The following is a 23,172-nucleotide window of genomic DNA, read 5'->3' on the forward strand; positions in this document are numbered from 1 at the left end:
TCCAACCTCAGATTGACTATTTTAGGAGCCGGATTGGGGTATGGAAGCAGCTGCCACTGTCGGTCACAGGTAGAATTAACCTGGTCAAAATGATAATCCAACCAAAGTTTTTGTACGTTTTGCAGCAGTCACCGGTGTTTATTCCTCATAGCACATTTCGATACATTGAACGTCTCATGGTTTCTTTGGTGTGGGCAGGCAGGAGAGCAAGAGTTAAGCTTACTACTTTTAATCGTTCTCGAGGGTCGGGGGGTTTGGCTTTGCTGAATCTACGGCTTTATTATTTTGCTTCCCAGTTAACGCATATTGAGGTATGGTTCCGGTCGCGGTTGGGTGTAGATTTGCATGACTTTTTAGTCTCTGAGACAGGATCTAATCATACACGTGTGCAGTTTCTTCTGGCTGAAAGAAAGGTTGGGAGGGACCCCCCCTTGTTAAATCAGGCCATGAAGGTTTGGCGACTGTCAGCCCAGATTGGGGGTGGATTGGATTTAGATCCGTGCACTCCACTCTGGGATAACTTGGATTTTGGAGAAATGATTAGGATGGAGGGAGCTGGAGCCTGGCGAATCTACAATATAATACAGATTGGGCAACTGTATGAAAATGGGGTATTATATTCATTTGAGCAACTTCAGAGGTTATATGAGCTACCTAGGGGTTACTTTTATAGATACTTGCAGTTAAGACATGCTTTGGCCTCGCAGTTCCGGGGAGCTGCCCCAAGCTTTAGTGCAGACTCCTTAAGGGTGCAACTGTCCAGGTTGGGCCAAAGACGGCAAATCTCTTTTTTGTATTCAATATTGGTGGAAGGATCTGGTGAAGGGGGCTTGCCGGAGCTGCGATGCAGGTGGGAGGAGGATTTGGGGAGACTTAGTGACAAGGCATGGGATATGGTGTTGTGTAGCCCGAAAGAGGTCACTGCATCAGTCAGATTTCGCCAGGTCCAGTTTTTTCTGTTACACAGAGCGTATCTCACCCCTCTTCGGCTTTCTAAGTTTTGTGGGGGTCAGAGGGTGTTGTGTCCCAAGTGTAAGAGTGAAAAAGGAGATTTTTGGCATATGCTCTGGGAATGTCCGCTGGTTTCATCCTTTTGGGGAAAGGTGGAGGATTGTATTAAAAGACTGGAGGTGGGAGTGGTGGCCTTGACTCCAAAACTCTCTATATTCGGTTTGGGCTTAAACAAAAAAACCCGTAGACTTATTAGACTGCTTATCAACACGTTACTTATGTTGGCAAAGGTGGTGATAGCTAGAAAATGGATGGCACCTGAAGGCCCGACTTTGAGTAGCTGGATTGACCTTGTTAACGATACAGTCGGCCATGAAAGGTTCATGTACACCAGCAGGAAACTAGTGGATAAGTATGAAAGAATATGGTATAGGTGGAGGATATCCCCATATGTTACAGAAGGGTTGAGGGAGGTGGAGCTCTCCTAATGAATGCTCGGGGCAGACATCCAGCCGCCTATTGTTGAGTCATTAACGTCAACGATTATATTCTGTATTATCTAAACTGTAATATTATTTCATTGCATCTTGAAATGGTGGGAGGTGTACATACCTTGGCTTGTATATCTGAATGTCAATGTTTTTTCTTTTGTGATACTATTATGTATGGTTACTTGATAATACCTGTAACACTGTGTGGGTTATAATTGGGGATTAAGCTCAATGTTATGGGCTTTTTTGTTGTTTAAAATGTTATAAAAAAAAAAAAAGGAAAATGCAATAAAATTTTACCTGATTTAAAAAAAACACACTGACATTTTCGCAGAAGTCCTCTCCACCACCTCTGACTTTTCATGCTGCTCTCAGTGCGATCGATGCAGAGCTGTCCATTTCACTTCTTGTATTGCAGCAGTTATTAACGTGTTCTTATTATGTTATGTATTTGCATTATATTCTTTTACTATTTTAGTTTGAACACCTATGTAATTTGCAGTTTGCTCATTCATTGGAACATATTCCTTTTAATTTGTTAATTTATGGGAAACTCTGGATATTTATATGAACTCTGTAATTGCACCCCTTTGAAATTATTAATACGGAAACAGAAGTCTGTTAATTTAGCTAATTTTTGTCCTATTACAAAAAGGGCAATTAGCACAGCTGTAGATTTTTTAATTGTTTTTATATAATAAAAAATAGTGTGCCTGGTAAGCTATGCATATTGGTAATTTTGTTTTATAGGTTAATAGGGCCCATAAATCCTGTGTGTGTCTATGGAATTAGAAATGCCCCAAGTAGCATATAGTGCAGGGCCTCCTCTTCTCCTGTTTTTTTTCCTGTCTCTAGCTGAAGTTAGAGGACAAGTAGCAGTTTGTTGCTTTTTGTGTGTATGCATAGGGGCTTACCTGCTGGATGTGTCCTGACAATGTGCTGCTGGGGAAACAAGCAGAGGAGAAGGGCTGGCTACCCGGGACCTGCTAGTTGCTACCTTGGGTAGAAAATGCGGTAATAGGTAATTGAAAATTAAATATTGTAAAATGGCACCGATGCAGACGCTGTATGCGTCTGCATGCCGAGTCCAGGGTCAAGGAATGCCGATATAGAGCTTAAGGTAGTAGGATAAGGTACAGCGTATCCTGTTCCAGCAAAGCACCACTGGTACTGCAGACAGAGCACAGGAGCATGGCCAGCAGGATGTAGTCCAACCTCAAACAGAAGAAGAGAACCCGTTCTCGGTAAACCCCTAAATTAAGCATGCTTATTTTTTCTGGATTATAGTTTATCTATTTAGTAATACTCTCCAATATCAGTACCTGGTAACATAATGAAATTCTATCTTGTAACCATTTCTGACAATCTCCATAAACTATCTATATTGAATTGTAGCCCATAGATTTTAGTGGAGCTGAGCCAGGCAATAGTCATTGCCATTGACCTCATCTCCATTCATTGAGCCTGAATGATCGAAAGCAGAGGCGGCACTAGCAAGTTGTGAGTCCCGGTGCAGGGAAGTGGGGAGGAGGGAACCAGGGCCCACAGCTCGCTAGTTCCCCATGCAACGGGCCCTACTATCTCCATGGGCCCTGATGCACCGCACCTGCTGCCCCAATGGTAGTTTTGCCACTGATCGAAAGGATTGTCTGGTGTTTTTTCTGCCAGGCTTATAACTTCTTAGAAATTTGAAATGTTGGCTAGATGAGGAGGAAGAAAAAAAACTTTGCCCCTTCGATCCTGCGGCAGATGGTTAGATTTGCCCCGAGAAAATTTTTGAATCATGATGTCTAGCTTATCATCTAAGAGAAAAGAACCCTCAAATGGAAGTATTTCTAGAGTATTTTTAGATTGAACATCTGCTGCCTATGGAGACAGCCAGAGAGCTCTCCTAGCTGTCGCCATTGAAACCATATTTCTGGCTCAAAGGGTAATGGCATTCAATGATGTCTCACAAAGGAAATCTATTTCTCTCTTTAAAACTTTGGTTTTCAGCAAATATTGGCTACTAATATTTTCCTGGACATCTGTGTAAAAGTTCACACTCTATAATCAGAGTTCTCTAGCCACTGAAGCCATTGCTACTTCTGATTTTAAGGAAGCTTCAGAGCAAAAATGAAGGTCTTTAAAACAACTTTTCATCTTAATATCCATGGGATCTTTTAGAGGACTACTGCCTTCTGAAGAAATAGTGTTTTTGGCTGATAAACTGGCTATTTGGCTAATGGCTACATCCATTTTTGAATGGCTGTGTGTAGAGGCCACACATGCATTGATTTTGAAATATAAGCTTTAATTTAAATGTCATTTTTTATTTAATAGGGTGAATTCTGGGGTTATGTCAAAATTACATTCAAAAATCACGCTGCTGCTTGAGAAGAGAAATAGCCAGAAACCAGATAGAGGATGCCTGGATGACAACACTTCAAAAAAGGTAATGGCCTGTGATTATATATTGTTTGAGTGCTGGCATGAGCAAAAACTAAGGAAAAATGTGGATGTGTGAGCCACATTAACACCACCAGACCACTAATTATTATAATATTTTCCACAATATTTCATATATAGTCACAATGATGAATTTTCTCAATAATGATTTTATTAAAGTTTTTCCTTTTGGTTACATAGTACAAAAAAAAAACCCAGAAAGACATACATTTTAAATTACAAGGGAGGACAATGATGAATTTTCATATCTTATGTTTTTATATTATTTTCATTACATTTTTACAGATAGAACTTATTTTCAGCATAAATTTACTACTGGAGGAAATTTACACACAAAGGGAATTGCTTCTTTCTGAGATCACTGAAAACACGACTCATGGTACAAATCTCGAGGCTGTAGTGAAAGAGGTTTGCAAGCCCAATGAATATGAGCGCTATATGATGTTTATTGGAGATCTGGAGAAAGTGGTAAGCCTGCTCTTCTGTCTGTCCATGAGGTTGGCTCGGGTTGAAAATGCTTTGAGCAAAATTGATGAGAACACAGATGCCGATGAAATGGTAAGTTGATATTCTTTACAAAATGCGTTTTGTGTATAACAGAGTATCAAACGATAAAACACAAAAGCCAAATGCTGATATCTAGAGTCTTTAATATTTGCAGCAATATTATTCAGTTGGCTCAATATCATGTGTGGGTCATATTATGTGGCATATTAATAAATTTGATCATCACCGCTATTGGCCTATGAGTGCGGTCATCTTCCAACCGCACTAACAAGTCCCAGTGACCCTAGAAGAGGTCATTCTGCTTGTGGCAAGCGCCAGTCAGCTGGATCCTGTTCAGTTTAGCCACATCTGTTGAGCATAAGGGTCATGCTGTGTGTGGGTCTGGTCACTTAGGAATCTTTCATCTATCTTTTATGATTCATTTTTAATTATTTAGGAATTCTGGGTGCCACTAATATAAACCTGTACCAAAACAACAACTAAAGGCTACTTTCTTTACCAAATGTAAAAAAACAAATATGCTGGGGTCGTTTTATACAAACTTTGGACATACAAGAGATCTGGTTACCTCTATTCACCCTCCATGCCCCCCCCCCCCACTTATTTACTCTTCCCTTTTATCATTACCACCTAGCGCACATTCAAATGGCATGCGTCAGACCACTGTTCTTCTCAGAAACTATTCTTCCAGTTTCCCCTCCTTTCCTTCTCTATCTAGGAAGGCTGAAGGTTTGTTTTGGAATGATAACTTGGACAAAACTATCCTGATAGTAAAAAAATTCCATCCTGTGTGTATATTTTTATGCACTAGTCTGATAATGGATGTCAGGTTCACATTTTATGTATGTTATATTTAAAGGTCATACAGTGTTATCTGTAGATTTGTCATAGATATTAAGCATGTAAAATTTAGTAAGAGACCGTTACATGGCTTTTTTTTTTATAAAAACTTTAAACTTTTTTTTATTTAGTTAAAGCTGTTTACTTACCATAGTTAAGAGAATATTCTTATATGTTTATATACAGAAAAAACTTTCCCAAAACCTCTTGACAACCTGTCAATAAAAAGCTGAGCTTTTAGAACTTTTACATAGGCTAATAAAAAATAGTGATATGAAATTTTTAATATGGAAACCAGTTTCCTGACACTTTTGACAACCAGGAAGGAAAAAGTTAATCATTATTGGGATACTACCATACACCCTGTGGGGATATACACTGTGTTTTATGTTTTTTTTTAAATATAATCTAGTATTTTAGGCATAGTGCTCCAAATTATGGTAAAAACAAGATTCATTATGTCCTAATTATTCTGCATAAAGGATATCATACCTGTGTATTTTGTCACTTACTTTCTCGTGTATTAATAGATACTTCATACATGGAATTGAACATAAGTATTTTTTTGGTTTTAAATCCAATTTAAACTGTGGTAGCAAAGATATAATATGCAAATAATAAAGGTCAACTGTAACTCTAAAGTTTAGAAAATAAAAAAATACAGAAATACTATGTTGTAAGTAAGGTAAGCTACAAACAACAGATTGACGTGGTAACAAGCTTGTTTTGGCATATACATGTATACAACTAGAATACATTTCATCATGTACAAATTCTTCCATTTTGGGTCATATATATAAACTAGTAAGCAATGCCTCCTCCTTCTAATTTCATATAATACCACAGGCATTAGTAATGGCATCTATAAGCATAGGCGTGGGAAGAATCTGTTTCCTGGAGCCAGTAGCTGACCTGACTTATATTTAGTTTACTTAATGTACTATTTTGTCAGAGGAAGAACATAAATGATACTGGCTTTTGGGCAAATTTCTTATATTATTTTTTTTAGTTAAGATTTTCGGTCATGGGTCTCCAGCTTGCTACTCAAGAAGTGTTCAGAAAAAGCCAGTAGCTAGGAAGGGATCATGGGAAATATAGTCACAACAGCTGGAGAATAATGTCAGGATATTGGAGTTACTTTGATAATCGTTTGTTCTCCCCTGTTTTTCAGTCAAAATTATTGAAAAATAAAAAAAAAATATTTTATGATCTCATTCTCACATTCTAGTGCAGCTGGAGTTAAGTACTAAGCTTCATTAGTCATAGGCACCCACATTATTTTATTTTTTTATGTACAGAAGTGTACACAGGGATAAAATAAAAACATGTCATGCATGTACATTTAGCAGAGCTACAAGTGCCAATACAAAATCCATTCCATAGGTTACTTATGTGTTGCAATCGACCAGGCCATTGTCTTCTCAGCTAATGATTTGTGATAATACTGACCACTCAATCATGAACTAGTCTGTGTCACGGGCACTAGGAGTCTTTACCCAGGAATCACCAGATGGTAGGCTTACCAGAGCAATGTAGATGGTAATAGGGTACTCTGGTAGCTGGGTGATCACGGAACATGAAATGATGGCCGATGAGATGCTCAGGAAAGTCTATGACTAGCAACACTGATAATAATGAGGTAATGATACACAAGGAACTGTATGGACAAGGACACGTGAAGGTAGTCAGTGGTCTGCGATAGCAAGTTGTACCACTGCTATAGTGAGGAGGAATGTCCAACAGAAACAAGGAGGTGATGAGAGTCAGCGGTCTGCGGGTAGCAAGTTGTACCGCTGTCTGAGTGAAGGAATGGAATCCAAGTGGAGGTATCCAGGTAGTCAGTGGTCTGCGGTAGCAAGTTGTACCACTGCTATGTGAGAGGATAATGGAACAGGTGATACCGGAAACAGGGATCAGTGGTCTGACATCAGCAAGTTGTACCACTGCATATATATGTGAGGAGGTGCACGGGGGAAGACTGCAACACAGGATATACACAGGCACCTTATACACGATCCACAGTAATATGCACAATATAGGTATATATATATGTAAATGACTGATCAGGTCTGCAATCTAGAAAGTCTCTTGAAGTAGTCCAGCACAATGATAACACAGTCAATGATGGCAATAGACTCAGCGGATAGCAGACTCCAGAGAGAACCAAACACAGTCCAGCAAGATATGCAATACACAGCACAGTCAATGAGAAGTATGCATACCGTGGTTCAGCAGTAGCAGTCAGATGGGATTGCAGCGGTACCTGAGCGGCTGGAGGCCGACTGGATAGGAAGTCCCTGGATAGGAGAAGCAGCGGTCTAGCAGGTGCAGCGCACAGGTGAGTAGACCGACAGGGACACGAATCCACAGGAGTCAGCAACACGTGGAACTGGACTCATAGGAAACCCAGGAGAATGGAGATGATCCAGCAGAGGGTAGTAGAAGAGATACAAATCCAATGCTGACAGGAGGGTAGAGGCCAGTGGAACACGTGAAGGCGTGGAGAGTAGATCAGCAGGAGATGGACGATAGCGCTGACCACAGCGGCAGGACTCAGCGGCACACGGAGGTAACCAGTAGCAACCACAGGAACCAACAGCGATGGGAAACAGGAGTGCAGGGCAGGAGCTGTAGATCACGAAGAAAGCAGATGGTAATGAAAAGCGGCAGTCTCGAGGAAGGCACAGCAAAGATGAGATGAGAGTGTAGTGCACGGAGGCAGCGGATAGTAATCAGCTGGCAGTCACGATGTTGAACACAGGCGAGTTGCAAGCAGGAGACTGTAGTGCACAGAGGCAGCGGATAGTAGTCAGCTGGCAGTCACGATGTTGAACACAGGCGAGTTGCAAGCAGGAGACTGTAGTGCACAGAGGCAGCGGATAGTAGTCAGCTGGCAGTCACGATGTTAAACACAGGCGAGTTGCAAGCAGGAGACTGTAGTGCACGGAGGCAGCGGATAGCAATCAGCAAACAGACTTGATGAGAAGCAGGTGAGTGAGGTAAAAGCTGGAGTGCACGGAGGCAGCGGATAGCAATGAGCAAACAGTCACATTGATATAAAATAACGTTGAAGTGGTGTAGAAGACTGTAGTGCACGGAGGCAGCGGATAGGAATCAGCAAACAGTCATGATGATACAGTTGATGGTAGAAGTGGTATGGAACCACAGTAGTAGAAGTGGTTTGGAAACCACAGGAATCAGCAGCACTGAATACACAAGTAATGCAGGAACACCTTCAGAGACTCATGAGGAATGAGACTCCAAGATCAGGCAACGTGGTAGTGACCACAGGTGCTTAATATAGGGAGGTTGCCTGATCTGCCAATTAAGTTAAAGGGGTATACACTGAAGTATAGAAAAGGGCTGCGCATGCGCAGACCCTCAGGATGGTGGACGGCCACGGTTCCTAAATGTCCGGGAAGAGGCACTCACGGTCCGGTGAGTGACAGTACCCCCCCTTTTAAAGGTGGGCACAGAACGCCTGGAACCGGGCTTGTCCGGATTTTTGGAGTAAAACTTCTTCAAAAGGGCAGGAGCATTAAGATCTTCAGCTTTGATCCAAGAGCGCTCCTCAGGACCAAAGCCCTTCCAATGAACGAGGAAGTGGAGGACTCCTCGCGAAATTTTTGCATCTAGTACCTCGGTAATCTCAAAATCCTCCTCCTGATGGACTTGAACTGGCTGCGGAGCTGAGGGAGGAGTTGAAAAACGGTTGATAATAAGAGGTTTGAGCAAAGATACATGGAAGGCATTAGAAATCCGAAGACTCTTAGGAAGAAGGAGTTTCACACATACTGGATTGATAACTTGAATGATCCTATATGGACCAATAAAACGAGGGGCGAATTTCATGGATGGAACCTTCAAACGAATATTTTTTGTGGATAACCAGACACGATCTCCAATTTTTAGTGGTGGAATAGCCCGCCTCTTCTTATCAGCGAAAGATTTATATTTGACAGATGTCTTCTTTAAACAGGTTCTAACCTGAGACCAGATATTTTTAAAGGTCTGACAAACAGTCTCCACCGCAGGAACTTGGGTGGGCGGGAGGGCAGGAAATTCCGGAAAAGACGGATGGTGACCGTAGACCACAAAGAATGGAGTTTTGGATGATGACTCATGGTACATGTTGTTATGGGCGAACTCAGCCCAAGGGAGTAACTCTACCCAGTTGTCTTGATTGGCTGATGAAAATATCCTTATAAAAGTCTCAAGATCTTGATTGACACGTTCGGTTTGTCCATTGGATTGTGGATGGTAAGAAGATGAGAGTGCTAATCGTATGCCCAAGGTTTTACAAAGGGCTCGCCAGAATCTGGACACGAATTGTACTCCTCTATCAGACACAATCTCAGATGGACATCCATGGATACGGAAGATCTCTTTAATGAAATGTTCAGCCAGGATAGACGAGGAAGGCAAACCAGACAGAGGGATGAAATGAGCCATCTTCGAAAATCTGTCCACTACCACCCAAATAGTGTTATGGTTCTTACTAGGTGGTAAGTCAGTAACGAAATCCATACTAATATGGGTCCATGGTTTGGACGGAATGGGTAGTGGTCGCAGCAACCCTGCTGGGGTTCTGCGGGAGGATTTGAATTGCGAACATAATTCACAGGAAGCAATGAACTCTTTGACGTCTCTCCTCATTGAAGGCCACCAGTAACTTCGAGAGAGGATCTCAAAAGTCTTGTGTTCACCGGCGTGTCCAGAAAAACGAGAGGCATGGAACCACGAAAGGATTTTCCTCCTTAGAGTAGAAGGCACGAGGGTCTTCCCAAATGGTAGCGTTTTGGTGGATGAAGCAGCCAGTGAGATACATTTGGGGTCTAGAATGGTATGGTTGGAAACCTCTTCTATATCAGAGGACGTAGCAAAGGCTCTAGATAAGGCATCAGCTTTTTTGTTCTTGGCAGCTGGTTTGAAGGTAATTATTAATTCAAAACGGGAAAAGAAAAGAGACCATCTTGCTTGACGAGGGTTCAAGCATTGGGCAGACTGGAGATATGACAAGTTTTTATGATCCGTGAAGATCGTCACCGGATGGCGAGCTCCCTCCAACAAGTATCTCCATTCCTCTAATGCGGCTTTGATAGCCAGTAATTCCTTGTCTCCGATGGTATAATTCTTCTCTGCGGGTAGGAGACCCCGAGAATAGAAGGCACAAGGGTGGAATTTTTGCTGTTCCGAGCGTTGGGAGAGAATAGCTCCTAAGCCCACATTAGAGGCATCTACTTCTAGGAAAAAAGGGAGTGTCACATCAGGCTGACGAAGGATTGGAGCCGAAGAGAAGGACTCTTTTAATGTTTGAAAGGCTTGAATAGCCTCAGTAGACCATTGCTTAGGATTAGCCCCTTTACGAGTCAGGGCCACAATAGGAGATGCAATGGAAGAAAAGTCTTGAATGAAGCGTCTATAGTAATTGGCAAAACCTAAAAAACGCTGGATGGCACGAAGAGTAGTTGGCTGGGGCCAATGTAGTACAGCATTTACTTTGTCAGGATCCATCTTCAGACCAACTCCGGAAACAATATACCCCAAGAATGGAATCTGGGGTAATTCGAATGAACATTTTTCTAATTTACAGAACAATGAATTTTTCCGTAGCCTGGAGAGGACTTCTGCCACATGTTGGTGGTGAGAAGGCAGGTCCTGTGAAAAAATCAATATGTCGTCCAGGTAGACGACGACACATACATATAATAAGTCCCGAAAAATCTCATTGATGAAGCCCTGAAAAACAGCGGGGGCATTACATAGCCCGAAAGGCATTACCAGATATTCGTAATGCCCGTCTCTGGTGTTAAACGCTGTCTTCCATTCGTCACCGGAACGGATTCTGATTAAATTGTAAGCACCACGAAGATCCAACTTAGTAAAAATACGGGCTCCCTTGATGCGGTCAAATAGCTCAGTGATCAACGGAATGGGATACCGGTTCTTGATAGTAATGGCATTGAGTCCACGAAAATCTATACAAGGGCGTAATGATCCATCCTTCTTTTTGACAAAGAAGAACCCAGCTCCAGCGGGCGAGGTGGAAGGTCGAATGAACCCACGCTGGAGGTTCTCCCGTATATATTCAGATGTAGCTTGAGTTTCAGGTAACGAGAGTGGATAGACCCGGCCTCTGGGAGGAGTCTTGCCAGGAAGAAGATCAATCGGACAATCCCAAGAACGATGAGGAGGAAGACGTTCAGACTGAGCTTTATCAAAAACATCGGTAAATGAAGCATATTGAGGAGGGAGTCCCGGTGAAATAGCTGAAATGGAAGCTTGCTGTACCTTGAGAGGAATGACTTGGGAAAGGCAATGATGGTGACATTCAGGCCCCCAAGACGTGACTTGAGGGGTGCGCCAGTCAATCTGGGGAGAGTGACACTGAAGCCATGGAAGGCCTAGGACAATCGGACTTGTCGTAACAGGAAGAATTAAAAACGATATCTCTTCATGATGCAGGGCACCAATCTGAAGGGTTACTGGAGACGTACTTTGGGTGATGAGACCGTTGATGAGACGTGATCCATCAATAGCCGTCACAGTAATGGGAGTTTTTAAGGTAATCATTGGTAGAGACCATTGATTAACTAACGATTTGGAAATAAAATTTCCTGCTGCTCCGGAATCAATCAATGCCTGTGACTCAAAGGTCTTGGTAGCAAAGGAAATAGTCACATCAAAAGCGCAGACTTTAGATTTCATAGACGATGGAGAGGACTCCAGGGACCCTAACTTCACCTCTCCAGAACTAGTTAGGGCCTGGCATTTCCCGATCTCTTAGGGCAGGAGCTGAGGACATGAGTGGAATCAGCACAATAGATACAGAGTCTATTCTTGACTCTTCGTTTCCTCTCCTCAGAAGATAACTTGGAACGTCCAATCTCCATGGGAATCACAGCGGGTGACACTGGACGAAATTGAGGGTTAGAGCGAAAAGGTGCTTTAGCAGAAGTCGTTTTCTCAGCCTCTCTTTCACGAAATCTCATATCAACACGATGGCATAGAGAGATCAAATCTTCAAGTGACGAAGGAAGCTCTTGGGTAGTCAGTGCATCTTTAATTTTATCGGAAAGCCCCTGCCAGAAGGCGGCAACTAGGGCTTCAGTGTTCCACTGAAGTTCAGAGGCTAAGATCCTAAATTGAATGACGTACTGGCCTACAGTATGAGATCCTTGTCGCAGACGGAGGATGCTGGAAGCAGCGGAGGTCACACGACCTGGTTCATCGAACACACTTCGGAATGTAGAAATGAATTTGGCACTATCTTGTAATATTGGATCGTTCCTCTCCCACAGAGGGGAGGCCCAAGCCAGGGCTTGTCCTGAAAACAAAGAGATAAGATAGGCCACTCTGGAACGATGGGTAGAAAAATTTTGAGGTTGGAGCTCAAAATGGACTGAACATTGGTTAAGGAAACCCCTACAAGTTTTGGGGTCTCCATCGTACTTTGACGGAGTAGGCAGGTGAAGCGTGGAAGCTATAGACACCTGGGATGGCAAAGGGGAAACGGAGGAAAGCACAGGAGCTTCAGTAGTAGCTGTCACAGTCTGTCCAGATGTTCCTTGGGAGGTTAATGACTGATAACACTGAAGTAACAGCTGTTGGCGGGCATCCTGTTGCTCCACACGGCTAACCAGATGTTGCAGCATCTCTTTGGCGGTAGGTTCCACATCTGGGTCTGTCATGGCCTGATCTTACTGTCACGGGCACTAGGAGTCTTTACCCAGGAATCACCAGATGGTAGGCTTACCAGAGCAATGTAGATGGTAATAGGGTACTCTGGTAGCTGGGTGATCACGGAACATGAAATGATGGCCGATGAGATGCTCAGGAAAGTCTATGACTAGCAACACTGATAATAATGAGGTAATGATACACAAGGAACTGTATGGACAAGGACACGTGAAGGTAGTCAGTGGTCTGCGATAGCAAGTTGTACCACTGCTATAGTGAGGAGGAATGTCCAACAGAAACAAGGAGGTGATGAGAGTCAGCGGTCTGCGGGTAGCAAGTTGTACCGCTGTCTGAGTGAAGGAATGGAATCCAAGTGGAGGTATCCAGGTAGTCAGTGGTCTGCGGTAGCAAGTTGTACCACTGCTATGTGAGAGGATAATGGAACAGGTGATACCGGAAACAGGGATCAGTGGTCTGACATCAGCAAGTTGTACCACTGCATATATATGTGAGGAGGTGCACGGGGGAAGACTGCAACACAGGATATACACAGGCACCTTATACACGATCCACAGTAATATGCACAATATAGGTATATATATATGTAAATGACTGATCAGGTCTGCAATCTAGAAAGTCTCTTGAAGTAGTCCAGCACAATGATAACACAGTCAATGATGGCAATAGACTCAGCGGATAGCAGACTCCAGAGAGAACCAAACACAGTCCAGCAAGATATGCAATACACAGCACAGTCAATGAGAAGTATGCATACCGTGGTTCAGCAGTAGCAGTCAGATGGGATTGCAGCGGTACCTGAGCGGCTGGAGGCCGACTGGATAGGAAGTCCCTGGATAGGAGAAGCAGCGGTCTAGCAGGTGCAGCGCACAGGTGAGTAGACCGACAGGGACACGAATCCACAGGAGTCAGCAACACGTGGAACTGGACTCATAGGAAACCCAGGAGAATGGAGATGATCCAGCAGAGGGTAGTAGAAGAGATACAAATCCAATGCTGACAGGAGGGTAGAGGCCAGTGGAACACGTGAAGGCGTGGAGAGTAGATCAGCAGGAGATGGACGATAGCGCTGACCACAGCGGCAGGACTCAGCGGCACACGGAGGTAACCAGTAGCAACCACAGGAACCAACAGCGATGGGAAACAGGAGTGCAGGGCAGGAGCTGTAGATCACGAAGAAAGCAGATGGTAATGAAAAGCGGCAGTCTCGAGGAAGGCACAGCAAAGATGAGATGAGAGTGTAGTGCACGGAGGCAGCGGATAGTAATCAGCTGGCAGTCACGATGTTGAACACAGGCGAGTTGCAAGCAGGAGACTGTAGTGCACAGAGGCAGCGGATAGTAGTCAGCTGGCAGTCACGATGTTGAACACAGGCGAGTTGCAAGCAGGAGACTGTAGTGCACAGAGGCAGCGGATAGTAGTCAGCTGGCAGTCACGATGTTAAACACAGGCGAGTTGCAAGCAGGAGACTGTAGTGCACGGAGGCAGCGGATAGCAATCAGCAAACAGACTTGATGAGAAGCAGGTGAGTGAGGTAAAAGCTGGAGTGCACGGAGGCAGCGGATAGCAATGAGCAAACAGTCACATTGATATAAAATAACGTTGAAGTGGTGTAGAAGACTGTAGTGCACGGAGGCAGCGGATAGGAATCAGCAAACAGTCATGATGATACAGTTGATGGTAGAAGTGGTATGGAACCACAGTAGTAGAAGTGGTTTGGAAACCACAGGAATCAGCAGCACTGAATACACAAGTAATGCAGGAACACCTTCAGAGACTCATGAGGAATGAGACTCCAAGATCAGGCAACGTGGTAGTGACCACAGGTGCTTAATATAGGGAGGTTGCCTGATCTGCCAATTAAGTTAAAGGGGTATACACTGAAGTATAGAAAAGGGCTGCGCATGCGCAGACCCTCAGGATGGTGGACGGCCACGGTTCCTAAATGTCCGGGAAGAGGCACTCACGGTCCGGTGAGTGACAGTCTGCTGCATTGGCAGTGCAAAGACTTCACATTGTAATGTTTCTGCCGATTTGATGCAATTATATCAATGATTTCTAGAAATGGGCTTCCCTATCAAAGCATTAAGAACCTATTGTGGACACCTGACATTATTGCATTACATTTTATGCAAGCATATTGCAAAATATTCATATAATACTAAATTATTAAGATATTTTAATGATCAGAAGCGATACATCCATTTAATATTTTTGCTTTGTGTATGTAAAACACAATTTATGTAATGGCCATAGTTATCTGTTATATTGGATCAGTTAATATTCATTAAGTTATTTATTGACCCACAAATGTTTGTGCAATGTGTTGTAGCACACTCAGAATATTTTCACACTGATGTTTTCGAGGATGACAAACGAGTCAGGAAAGTCTTTGTACAGTGGTATGAGTACACTTTTGCCCCCAAAATTTGTGTCATGGGCCTTTGATCTGTAATACGTTTTGATGGTATTTGGCAGGGGCAGATATTCTACTTCTCTCCTGGTAAGCTGCTTGCAAGGTTTTAGGCTTGGCTGGGTAGGCAGTGGGTGCACCTGGAGATGACTTCCATAAGCAAAGAGCTAACGGACAAGACTGTTTCTGGCTCACATGTTGTAAGTCGCTGCCCATTCAGTGAAGTACCCATTACCTGGCACTCCAGCCCAATAGGGAAGAATTAATTAGTACATATAAAATCAATGTTACTCTTAGCAATAAATGTATTCTTATGCAGATTGTTATCTATGGGACTATAACGAACTCACCAACGCACTTCACTGGCTTAGCCCATTACTGTAATTTCTCAAAATAGTGCTAACATTAGTGAATGATGTAATCACTGTGCGCCTCCTCCTGTATAAGTGCATGAAGAGGGCTCTCCAGCGGGAGGAAATATATTTACTATACATACCAGGGATGGGGAAAGGACCATTCCCTCTCCATCAATGATGATGTCTCACCTGGTGCAGAAGAGACACCGTTCTGAGCAAGCCCAGTAAAAATGTGTAAGACTGACCTAATGTAAGCCACTAGCATGGTCACTAAGTAGAGAGTGAGAGCTTCTACTTTAACAATCTCAGGGGTATATGTACTAAACTGTGGGTTTGAAAAAGAGATGTTGCCTATAGCAACTGTCGAAGTCGTATAATTGGATGAACGAAAGTATATTTGTTAATATTGTTTTGCCGTGCGATTGCGATCAGTACGCCACGTATGGCATGGTGCGATCGCACGGTAAAATGCACACACACGCACTATAACATTTAGTTTCACATATATATTTATAGATTCCATTCCAAAGTGATTTATGAGCCGACAGTATTTGGTTTATTATTAGTTTATATATTATGATTATATGCACTCTTTAGTGTTATTTAAGGTTCAGGTCATAATAAATGTGTCATGTCTGATATCATACTAATCCCCTTTACATTTGCGACTGTCTGGTTCACTCTGCGAAGGGATCGCCGAGTGCATACGCAAGTTATTAATGTTAAGGAATTATGGACTATTAGGATTAGTAATCTTGGCGGGAAGATCAGAGCTCATCCCCTGGAGAGATGACCCCCTCCTTTGAATTCCTTAGATTAAACAAGCCTATGACTTGATTACCCTGGACTCATGTGAAGTCTGAACCTATAGAAGCAAGCCACGTCATCTCTATTGTTCACTCTATAACACTGACTATATATAATCATAGCTGCACCCCCACCAGGCTCAGTCATCACTGATCACAGAATTCAAGGGTGAATCTCTGTCCAGGGGTGCCCGTGGTTAGCGCTGCGGTATGTTTGTATCTTTTGGTATTGACTGTACTGTATCATAATATAATAATGTATTGAACTGTTGACTTTTTACATCTGCTAAAATAAATCACTTTGTGCGTTAGAAACACAATACAATTGCCTATGCAATGCTTATTTGAAAACGATAAAATTACTTTAATACAACCAATCAGATCTAGTTTATCATTTAATTAGTACATTCTACAGAATGAAACCTAGAATCTGATTTGTTGCTATAGGCAACCTCTCCACTTTTTCAAACCCACAGTTTAGTAAATATACCTATCAGTGTGTTCTTCTCTTTGTGTGGTAAAATAATCTGTTCACTTTTGCTGTTTTTAAAAATAAACGCAAGTTATAACTTGTTTGCAGCATATACTGTAACTGCATTAAGAGGGTGTTTTCGATTTGCATACATAGTGATTCAAAATGCTATTTTTTAAAGGATTTACAGGTCAATTTCCCAATCACTGAATATATTAAAGCCAGACCTATAAATTATAATTTTTTCATGTCTGCCCAAAAAATAGCAGATATCATAAAATCACAGCAAGTGCCAATCTAGTGTACATCTATGAAACATTAATTTAGTAAATAACTGTGGAAATCATCAAAATAAATTTTGGGTATTGCTTCAAATTCAGTGAGATGAAGAAAAAAAATGCTGGGACGGTTTCCATTATAGCAGGTTGACCATGAGCATGAGGTACCCTTGCCATAGTGAAAAGCAGCCCCAGAATGATTAGAGTGGCACTCGTGCCTTTATGGGTGGAAAATGTGGGTGGCCAAGAACATTCCAGACACTGCTAGACATGCTCATTATGACCCCTCTAAGCTGCGGAGTCCTGGGCTAATGAATAAGATTTGGAATGGCAACTTTTATTTATTTATTACGCCAGCCCTGTGACATGAACAGAGGGTTTCCCTTTCATTTCAATGTAGCATATAAGCTGGAAACACCAGTAAAAAGAATGCGAGCAGCGCTACAATTTGTTTGAAATATTGCTGGTGGAATCATGTATTTTTAAAATTGATGTAAATTGCTGCAATTGACAAGAATTTGGAAGAAAATCTTTGTTCTACAGATTAGAGAATTGATACAATGAATTATTTTTTTTGCTGATTTCTAGTGATTTTAATTAATTTATAAAAAGATTGCAAAATTAACTTTTTATGATTCATGGTTGCAGTTGTAAATTCATACACAAGTGGGCAATGTTAAATCACAACATGATACTGCTTTGCAATGCTAGAATTAGAGATGCTCACTGACTCCCGTGTTTGGTTTTGGTTTTGGATCTGGATTACCGTCGGGTTTTGGTTTTGGTTTTGCCAAACCGCCCTTGCTTGTTTTGGTTTTGTTTTGTTTTGTAATTTTGTTTAAAAATCAATGTTTCTCTCTCATCCATCTGGGGGACACTGCTTAACCATGGGGTTGAGTAGGGTAGGGAGGAGTCTGGCACCTAAACAGTTAATCTTTCACTGCTGACAGGCATATCCCCCCTGCCAATTCCCCACAGACCTCAGTTTGAAGTAGGTGCCCTAGGAGTGGGCTGAACATGAAAGAGCTCCACACTGTAATTAGGCTTTTTTCTTCTCTTTACGAAGTTTTTTTTTTCTGTTGACTAGCGCGAGAGGCTCGGTTACATACAGAGCAGGCTCGTGGGAGAAGCGGCTGTCAGCTGGGGCGGCCCCGCTGACAGTGTTCAGGTAAGGCTTCTCACAGCGGTTAGCGGTCGGCAAGAGACCACTCCCCGCTGATAGCAGGGTCAGGCGCTGCCATAAGGCAGAGAGCGCCGGTACTACTGCCGTTCCCCAGGGCCAGGTTGGAACGTACCAAGTCCCCTCCTCTAAGGGGTAGGGGGAACTTGAAGGATTGAGAATAGCGCTTTTCAGGGGACATAAGCATAACAGGATTTCACCTAAAGAGAGGTGGAAATCGCTGTTATCCGATGCAGAGAAAGATGTGCCAGCTGTAGGGGAATGTGTAAAGAATACACCTCTTCCCCCCCCCCCCCCCTGCTGAGTGAGCAGGTGGAAGATCCCTTTTGGCGCCAAAATACAAAAGGAGGAGAGAGACAGCAGTCATTCGGAGGAAGTGCAGCTGCTGACACATATCTCCCCTGCTAAGTATCATTATTTTCTCTGTGTATGCTCATGTATTATAAGACAACATGTACTGAGAGAGTTTTTGGTTAAAGAAAACTATAAGCTTTCCACCCTGTTTTTGTTAAATCAGAATCGCTATGACATGTTGAAATAACTTAGTATTTCTGATAAATGTTTTTTTTTTTAATGTTTGTGCGTCTGAAACGTGACTTTATTTTTTTCTTATCTTATGATGGCTGATAAAAGTAAAGCAACACGTTCCAAACATATTGTCTGTTCAAAATGTAATGTTAAATTAACTGGTGAACGGCTGGATCTGTGCTGGCTGCGCTGTGGCACCTGTAATGCTGCAGCCTAAGGACAGCTCCAATCAGTCGATAGAGCCTCCCGAGTGGGTGGCAACTTTGTCACAGGGGGTTAATACCCTTGTTAAACTTTTATCTAGACCAGCAGAGATCCCATCTACATCTGGGACGTTACCCTCTGGAGGTTCTCGGGGGATAACAGGAGGGGGAATGAGTAGTTCATTACCCCCAGGGGTCGGACAATATCCTTCCCCGGCTCTGCAGGAGTCACCCCAGATGGGGGAGGCGGGATGGTCGGCAGTGGCTAGAGGTCTAGACCGACTTAACCAGTTACTGGAAAATCCCAGACATATACGTAGCAATAAGAGACGTAGATCAGCTAATGCGCTGTTGTCTCGGTCTGATTCAGAGGGATCCTCGGAGGAGGAAGGTGAATTATTAGAGGATTCTGATCGGTCTGTAATGGAATCAGAAGAAAGCTCTAGGCACCAGGGTATGGACGATCTGGTAAAAGCAGTACGTCAGACCTTGGGGTTTATTGAAGTAGAAGAGGCTAGGTCCTTGGACCAGTCTCTCTTTAAGAAGGCTTCTAAGCAGGTGGTCAGGTTCTCTCCCTCAGCGGAGCTGAGAGATATTGCAGAGGCCTCTTGGAAGTATCCAGATAAGAGGTTCACTGTGCCTAGAAAGTTTGGCTCATTATATCCTCTACAAGAGGAGGATATGACCCGATGGGCACAGGTGGCGAAAGTGGATGCGCCTGTAGCGAGATTGGTTCGCCAGACCACGCTACCTGTACCAGGAACGACGGGCTTACAAGATTCGACGACCGTAAATTAGAAACTTTTCTAAAATCGGTCTTCTTGGCCGCTGGTACAAACTTCAGACCGGCGTTGTCTTCGGCCTGGGTAGCAAGGGCTATGGAAGCCTGGGCTGGGCAGTTAGAGTCCGCATTACAGGATTTGGAACTGCTCCCTCAGGTCATGCACCTTTTAAGGAGGCAGCAGGTTATGTGTATGAGGCGGCCCAGAATTCGGCCTCCATATCATCTTCTATTTCTGCTACAGCTGTAGCAGCAAGAAGGGCATTATGGTTAAGGACTTGGAATGCGGATTTAGAGTCCAAGAGATCATTAGAATCCATTCCGTATACGGGTGGGATGCTATTTGGTCCAGAGTTGGACTCCTGGATTTCACAGGCTTCAGGGGGTAAGAATAAGTCCTTGCCTGTGAATACTCCTAGACCTAGGGTTCCAAGGTTTAGTTCTTTCAGACAGCCCTTTCGCGGGGGCGTGTCTGGCAGAGGCCAGACAGTCAGGTCAAGGGCCGCGGGAGGTAGGAGACAGTCACTTAGAGGAAGGTCATCCTTTTCCTCCGCAGCAGAAAATTCCTCTTTCGCCAAGCTGCCGGATAGACCGGCAGCATGACTACCACCTTCCTCTGGTTACGGAGGGTGGGGTGGGAGGACGGCTGCTTGGGTTCACCTAGCAGTGGACAGAGTCCTCGGCGGACCGGTGGGTTCAGGAAATCATGAGAAGGGGTTACATTATAGAGTTGGTAGGGCCAGCTCCTCACAGGTTTTTTGTAACCAGTTTACCCCGCTGTTCACAGAAAAGACAGGCAATGCTCGCTGCTGTCGATTTGCTTATTTCAAAGAAGGTTATTGTACAGGTTCCGGAGTACCAGAGGAGGAAGGGGTTTTATTCAAACCTCTTCTTAGTACAGAAACCAGATGGTTCGTTCAGACCAGTGCTGAACCTCAAGCAGCTAAATCTTCATCTGAGAGTAGATTCCTTCCGGATGGAATCCCTGAGATCTGTTATAGATGGCCTGGAGGTAGGCCAATTCATGGCATCAATAGACATCAGAGATGCCTACCTCCACGTTCGGATCTGGGAGGGGCATCAGCCTCTTCTCAGGTTCACGTTAGGCGCAGCTTACTATCAGTTCAGAGCTCTTCCATTCGGGCTTGCTACAGCCCCAAGGGTGTTTACAAAAATTGTGGCAGTTATGACGGCACTCCTTCGTCCAAATAAGGTACCATCTGCACCCCCTTGGAGTGATTTTCTAATCAAGGCGTCAACAGTTCAGTTGTTGGAACAACATCTTCGCCTTACGGTGAGGGTGCTGGAACAGCACGGCTGGCTCCTGAATGTAACAAAGTCACAAATGATCCCTTGTCAGAGAATGACTTTTTTGGGGTTAATAATGGACACTGCATGCAGCAGAGTGTTTCTTCCAGAGGACAAGATAAGGTCCTTGATGGAGTGGACAGACCGGGTTCTGTCACACAGGAGGCTGTCAGTACTCATATGCATGAAGCTGCTAGGGCATCTAGGTCTAGATGCATCTGCATCTAGGTGGCATCTTTCGAGACGCTGCCATACGGAAGGATCCACTCCAGGGGGTAAATGTATCAAGCTGCGAGTTTGCAACTCCAGCGATTTTCTCAGTAGAGTTGAAACTAGCCGATGTATGAAGCTGAGATTTCATGCAAAATCGCCAGAGTTGTGCTTCTGTCAAAATCGCTGTTTCCAAAATTGCCAGTGATCAAATTCCCGACTGTTTGCCACTGCAGCTATACAGCTCTCAAATGTATGAAGCTGCGAGTTAGCAAACTCAGGAGAGTTTGCTTCAAAACACGCCAGATACAACACGCTGCTTGATAGCAGCGTTTTGTACAAACACATCACTGTTACACTGCCCTGGCAGTGTTAAAATGGTAAAGAACAGATAAAAGTTGAAAAAAAAAAAGCGTGGGGTCCCCCCGCTATTTATGCTTAACCCTAGTGCTGCCTGACTAGTGCTGGTCCCGTGAAAATCGGGGAAAAATTTTGCGTGGGGTTCCCCCGATTTTCACTTTACCAGCACTAGGCAAACCAGCCAAGGTTGGCACTATAGCAGGGAGACGCGCAGCAGGGGTCCCCCTGCCATAATGACTAACCAACCCTAGACTGTTCAGCGCTGGGCTGGATTCCCTAGGGAGTGGGGTCCGCTGAAAAAAACGAGCGGGCCCCCACCTAGAAAGAACCAGCCCAGTGCTGATAGCACTAGGGCTCTTCCTACTACCCCTGGGCTGTGGGTATTAGTGTAATACGGCGTAAAGTAGTAAAAAAAACAAACAGACACCAATTTTGTTTGTGGAACTACAAGTCCCAGCCAACCAGGTTGCCAAAAACAGTGTGGGCATGCTGGTGCTTGTATAACTACAAGCACCAGCATACCCAAAGCAGCCAGGGCATGTTGGCACTTGGAGAACCACATGTAGAAATATGTGCCCCTTCTGGGCGAAGAGTTCCTGTTGGCAAAGATTCCCTTATGGAGGTACAAATGGCTGGGACTGGGGCAAGCCGGCAAGATGGATTTACAAATAATAAGTGACATTGGAGCAAAAAAGAAGGCATCATTGGTAAGTATTTGTTTTTTTTTATTCTTAATAAATACTTGTGGTTTAAAAGAGGGTGGTTAGTGTCTTTATTGTGGGTTTTATTATTTTTAATAAATGTATGTGGTTTATAAGAGGGTGTTGTGGCTTTGTAAACTTTTTTTCTTTGTGGAACTACAGGGCCCAGCAAGCCAGGGATGTCAGGGCATGTTGGCACTTGTGGTTCTCCAAGTGCCAACATGCCCTGGCTGCCGTGGGTATGCTGGTGCTTATAGTTATACAAGCACCAGCATGCCCACACTGTTTTTGGCAACCTGGCTGGCTGGGACTTGTAGTTCCACAAACCAAATTGGTGTCTGTTTGTTTTTTTTACTACTTTACGCCGTATTACCCTAATACCCACAGCCCAGGGGTAGTAGGAAGAGCCCTAGTGCTATCAGCACTGGGCTGGTTCTTTCTAGGTGGGGGCCCGCTCGTTTTTTTCAGCGGACCCCACTCCCTAGGGAATCCAGCCCAGCGCTGAACAGTCTAGGGTTGGTTAGTCATTATGGCAGGGGGACCCCTGCTGCGCGTCTCCCTGCTATAGTGCCGCCAACCCTGGCTGGTTTGCCTAGTGCTGGTAAAGTGAAAATCGGGGGAACCCCACGCAAAATTTTTCC

The 23,172-nt window shown here is 43.8% G+C and overlaps 1 protein-coding gene across 4 annotated transcripts in view; it reads left to right on the plus strand.

Annotated features, from left to right (window-relative positions):
• Positions 1 to 23,172, plus strand: part of SHROOM1 (shroom family member 1) — a 126,567-nt gene that overhangs the window by 94,759 nt on the left and 8,636 nt on the right. For all 4 annotated transcript variants that reach the window (XM_075209721.1, XM_075209719.1, XM_075209720.1 and 1 more), the window contains 2 exons: positions 3,765 to 3,876; positions 4,176 to 4,448. In XM_075209721.1, coding sequence (XP_075065822.1) covers positions 3,765 to 3,876; positions 4,176 to 4,448 — 385 coding nt within the window. The remainder of the gene's footprint in view (positions 1 to 3,764; positions 3,877 to 4,175; positions 4,449 to 23,172) is intronic.

Source organism: Mixophyes fleayi, chromosome 4, assembly GCF_038048845.1.
Source record: "Mixophyes fleayi isolate aMixFle1 chromosome 4, aMixFle1.hap1, whole genome shotgun sequence".
NCBI lineage: Eukaryota > Metazoa > Chordata > Amphibia > Anura > Limnodynastidae > Mixophyes > Mixophyes fleayi.